Source organism: Merops nubicus, unplaced genomic scaffold (genome assembly GCF_000691845.1).
Source record: "Merops nubicus isolate BGI_N331 unplaced genomic scaffold, ASM69184v1 scaffold6462, whole genome shotgun sequence".
Taxonomy (NCBI): domain Eukaryota; kingdom Metazoa; phylum Chordata; class Aves; order Coraciiformes; family Meropidae; genus Merops; species Merops nubicus.
In genome coordinates, this window is record NW_008592755.1 from 1 (window position 1) to 5,407 (window position 5,407).

The window sequence follows — 5,407 nt, forward strand, 5'->3', positions numbered from 1 at the left end:
TTTTTTCAGGACAAGGTGATGTAGTGAGGTGTTTCCACTGTGATGGGGGTGTGAGGAACTGGTCGTTTGGAGATGATCCTTGGAGGGAACATGCCAAATGGTATCCAGAGTAAGTCAGTCTTTGTTAAATGTCCCTTGTAGCAAGACCAAAAGAGGTGCTGTGCGTTGACACTGATTTGTTCTTGCCTAAGGTAGAAGTATCCCTAGCTGAGAGGTAAATGAGTCACAAGTGTACAGGTAATAAGTGCTAATTCCAGGCTCTGTTATTAGCTTAGTTCTAGTTTTTTTTTACCTAGCTAGAGCAGGTTAAAAGCTAGTCAGGTATGTTCAGTCATATTTAACTGCATAAGGTGTTGTAATAGTGTGTAACCCTATGGAAACCCCCAAAATCCCTGACTCCTCAGGGTCCAAGTTGCACACCTTCAGATCCTAGGAGTGAGTTGAGGTGGAAAACTTGCTTGTAGACCTGCCACTTAGCCTGTACTGTCTTCCAAAAGTGCCTTCCTCCCACTCTCCCCTCGTGTGGGAAAACCAAAGGTGTGCCTGGAAACCTAATCATCATCTCTTCAACTGCCTCTCCTCTCCCCTTTCTCCCTCTTTAACAGCAGAACCAAATGTTCAAGCTCGGGTAGAATGGCACAGCTCAGACCTGAGATGTTTTAACTTGGCCTGAAGCTCACCATCTAAAAGTTCAATTAAAATCACTTTCTTTGACATCGATTGGGTTTCCTCTACTCGGAGGTACACGAAGAAAGCTGTTGTAAACCTTGTTTCTCTGTGACTGGTCTATCATTTCATATATCATTATGATTTCTATATCATATTGTGACCTGTTCCAAAGGATATTGCAACCCAGCTCATCTTGGGCCAAACATGAAGATGACCATGATACTTCCTCTTTAATGACTGTAGCAGTTTGCTCATAACCCAATAGCACCCTTTGCTTCTAAAATTTAAACCACTGGTCTCTCTTGAGAGATCCTGTACTAATATTTTTGACTCTTTCTGCTTCCAGGTGTGAGTTTTTATTGCGGTCTAAGGGGAGTGAGTTTGTTAGCAGTGTTCAGGAGTCCTTTTCTAGCACCCTGCTCTCTCCAGTGAGTCATGACTATTCTGTATATAGTTTGGTAGATGGGGAGGGGGCAGATTTGAACACGTGCTTCTTTTGTGACTATCTTGTGCCATTTTCAGAGGGAGTCCTGGGATCAGACTGAAGGAGATTCCCCTGCTTCCCAAGGTCAGTGCTGTCATCATGTGGTGTTGACTGCCTCTGCCCCACCCCAGCTGCTGTGCACTGTAGACATGGTCTCTGTGAGATATTTTGATCTTCTAGAAGCTGTTTCACTTCAATTTGAGAAAATAGTTGCTAGCAAGCAAAATTGCTTGCTCTTGTGAGAGCTCTTAGTCTAGGACCAGAGACATTTAGCCAGTCTGGACAATCCTGTGGCTGCTGTGTGCTTGCCTGATATTCCTTTGACTTGTCCATGCTCTTGCTGTTGTTGTCTGTAGAGTCTTTCACACTACAGCATTTTAAACACTTGATAGAAGACCAGAGAACGGCTGGAGGGTTTAGAGTTGTTCATGAAAGGGTTGATCCTGGGGCTCTGTTCCCATTCCTCAATTGCTCCTGGAAATAGGTGAAATTTGGCTCCCGTAACTGTGGGGAAAAATGCTTCTCTCACTCTTCAAGAGCCTATCTAAGATGAGCTTAAGAAAGACTTAAGCCTTTGAGTAGGCTGCCAGCTGAATTTCCCACTTCTGTCTTTACTGGTACATGGCTGAGCTAGATTATGAGGTAGGAGGGACTTCAATTGGGATGTTCCACTTGATCTTCATGAAAGCAGTTTTGAGACTTCTGTTGTGGGATGTGAAAACAAAGATAAGGATTCTGGACTGGGGCCAAACGTGGGAGGCTTGGTTCACTGTTACAAGAGAATAAGCCACCCAAAATTAGTCTCTTGGATTTTATGAAGTTGCTTTTGACTTTTTTTTGTGAATTATGATTGGAAGTAAACAATTGTAAATATGTCTATCTAATCTAGCTATATAGACAGGAATGTTCTAGAATATATTAAAGTCATTTTATCTATAACAGCTTCAGGGGGTGGCATACTTCTGGCCCAAAGTTCTGCTTTTTTTGGTAAAGTATCTGCTTGGCTGCTTCACAGATCCTCTGAGGAACTGGGAATTGCAGGCTCTTCCTTCCCTGGATCAGGTGACCATAGTGCAGAACGTCCTGCAGATGGGTTTTGACCCCATCTGGGTGGCTAGCCTGGTAGAGAATAAATATATGCTGACTGGGACTTGCTACTGCTCTGAGACTGAGCTGATTTCTGACCTGCTGCAGCCAGAGTGGGCAGAGAGCAGCAGTGCAGGGAGAAGCAGAGGTATGCCTGACTCACACACCCATGGTCTTGGTGGTTGTCTAACCTCTTCTTCACTTCACCCTGAGCACTGTTGTGAGGGTCTTGTGGGTCTGCATTCTCTTCCTCGACTGGAATTAAGAGTAGGAATGTACCCAAGGCTGCCTTTCTTTGAGAGGCTGAAGAGGGAGGTTCTGCTTTAAAGAAACCTGAGGGAGCTGTGATTACAGGGCTATCAGTAGCTCATCTGTCTCCAATAGGCTGTGGTATTCACATCCTCAATATTTCCTGCTGCCTTTAGGCAGGCAGCTGCACAATGTGGGGGCTTGTGCCCACGTTCACACCTGATGCAGGCAGGGGCAGTTGTTTGAAGCAGGGCTTCCAGGATGGAAGAGTACTTCAAGCCTATTTAAAACTCAGTCAGTGGTTTGATCAGAGCTGTACTTGTTTGTTTGGATAATATGTTCTCCTTATCCATTTCTGTCTTGTGCTACCTATTTTGTGGAGTCTGTTTGCCAAGTGAAGTTTGTTTGAAGATGCAGTTCCATGCTGGCTTTCTGGTACCAAGCCTTCTTTCCAGAGCTCCTGTCTCTGTATCACTGTTTGCCATGTCTATAGCTAAGGGGGAGAAAGAGAGACTTCCACAAAACCAAAAGTGTGATTAAATAGTAGCACAGGACCAGGAATGGGCAGTGGATGGCTCCTGTCTGACAGGTAAACCAGCTTTGCAGATGGGACAATGTGATGTGAATGCCTTGGTTGGGAGGTAAACATACACAGTGACTAAAGCCCCATGGAGAACCTCAGCTTCCCCAGGCTGAGTGTGTGAGGTTAACAGCAGAGTGAAGAGCTATTCAACCCAAGGCTACTGAAATCCAGATTTTCTCTGAAGAGGGAGGAAAGGGGTAACTTTTAATGCCATCTTCTTTTGTGGTTATGCAGATGCTGTTCAGAGAGAGACTGAAACACCAAGATCAGGAGAAGAAATGCAACCTGTGCAACGGAAGGAATCAGGTGCACTGGGCTGGGAGTTGTGGTGAAGCTAAGCCTAGGCATAACTGGGAGCATTTTGGTAGTAATGACATCAATGGTCATTGCATTAACTTCTTAATCCTGAAGGGGGACGTGCTTGAATGGTAGCTAAACATAGAGACTCTTACTCAGGAATTAGAATTCCACTGTGAAGCAGACTCTTATAAAAGATTGTTTACTGTAATATGTAAATTATCCTGATGAAAAAATGTTGGTCTCTGTCCCTGTCAGGCTGAATCCTGTGTAGATAAGCCAGAGTCTCTAATAGCTCTAGTTCTCAGCTTAAATTAAATTTGCCTGAGAGGTATTCTAGTTGTCAGTCAGTAGCTGAACAAAGTGATAAGCAAATTGCAGTGTGACTTTTTAAGATGACTGGACTGGCACTCTGGAGCTGCTGTTATAATACTAAGTTTGGGCTTTTATCATCTTTTTTTTGGTAAAGAGGAGCCTGGGATGAGCACAGAACAACAACTCCGCCGCCTGCAAGAGGAAAGGAGGTGCAAAGTGTGCATGGACAGAGATGTGTCTGTTGTGTTTGTTCCTTGTGGCCACCTGGTAGCTTGTGGGGACTGTGCTGTCAATTTGAGGTCCTGTCCTATCTGCAGAGCTGTCATCAGGGGAAGTGTGAGGACTTTCATGTCCTGAACCATCATGTGCCTGAAGGAAAAAATAAGTCTGTACAGCTCACTCATAACACGTTGGAGGAAGAAAACAAATCACTGAATGATGCTGGAGCAGTCTTCTTTGCAGGGTAGCTGCCACAAGTCTAAAAACTTACCCAATGTGCTTCCTAGGCACAGTGTTTCTAGTAAGAGTTGATGGTTTGCTGTATTCTTGCTGATCTTGCTGTAGGACTGCTCCAGAAAAATTCTGCTAGCTTCTTTTCCCCCCCCCTCCAAAAAGTGGATTTTGTTGACAGATTCTCCTTCTTCAAATTCTTGCATCCTCAAATGAATCCCTGCTCCATGTGGAAGTTAAGGGCTGATTTCAGTAGACTGTCTCTGGTTCTTTTTCTCTCACTTAGCAGTTGTTTAGAGATTATTCTGCTAGGTTTGATGACTTAAAGTGGGAGTATTTTCATACCAAATGCGTGCTACTGAGTTGAATACTCAGCATCAGTGTGTTGGGGGGAAGAAGAATCCAGCCTTTTCTTCTAAGCTCTTTGCTATCTTTCCCCCTTCCCCTTGTTGAATTGTCAACATTTGACAGAATGCTTCAATAAGACCCAAATCCACATAATTAAGTGAAAAGTGTGGCCTGTTGTAGACTCTCCATCCTCCCTACTCTCAGCAAACCTCCCTAGACAGAAGGTGAAATGCTCTTTGGTCAGGGTTACAAGGTGGTTTCATGGAAGCTTCTTACAGAGCCTCTTCCCTGGCTGTTGAGTACAGTCCTACTAGATGGTAACTATGGAAACCTTTTTAGGACTTCTGCTTGACTAAACTGATATGATTCTTATTTTAAATGGAAAATCCTGTAATGTGGCTAAAGAGAAATCTTTGTCAATGCTGTGCCTTGTGAAACTGCAAGGGAAAAATGTTTTTAAAAATAACTGTCCTTTTTTTCACTGAATAAAATTTCTTTTGTCTTAGAGGTATGAGTATCTGATTCTAGTATCATGCCCTTCTGGAGGAGGGAGTGTGGTGGTGTCCTAAGATGTGAGTGGCATCAGATTGTACATCACCTGAACTTCTGTCCTTCAGTACTACACAGCATGAGTGAGAGAAACCACTGTTCTTACCATCCACTAGCTTCCTTTGGAATTCCCAAGACACCATGTGAGTCCTCCAGGCTCTTTAGTCTCCAAAAGGAGGTGTAAGGATGCAGGAAGATGAGGACCTGATACTTGAACTGTGTAAGTGGGGAATAATTCTGCATCTGAACTGAATGCAGGGCTTGGGTGCATGGCTCTTGAACACATCTGTGGGGACTAGAGCAGTGCCTAGAGCTGCTTGTTTGGTTCCAGCACTGGATCCTGAGCAGAGTAATAGGCTTGTCTCTGAGGAACTTCA

General features: G+C 44.1%; 1 protein-coding gene across 1 annotated transcript; it reads left to right on the forward strand.

Moving 5' to 3' along the window:
• Positions 1-3: 3 nt before the first annotated feature.
• On the forward strand, positions 4-4,040 carry LOC103768104 (baculoviral IAP repeat-containing protein 7-like; the record flags this gene model as incomplete). Its single annotated transcript, XM_008935234.1, has 6 exons — positions 4-109; positions 1,016-1,097; positions 1,192-1,237; positions 2,169-2,369; positions 3,306-3,377; positions 3,838-4,040. Coding segments are annotated over 6 exons (710 nt in total), but the record flags the coding sequence as incomplete, so codon positions are not given.
• Between the last annotated feature and the right edge of the window lie 1,367 nt (positions 4,041-5,407).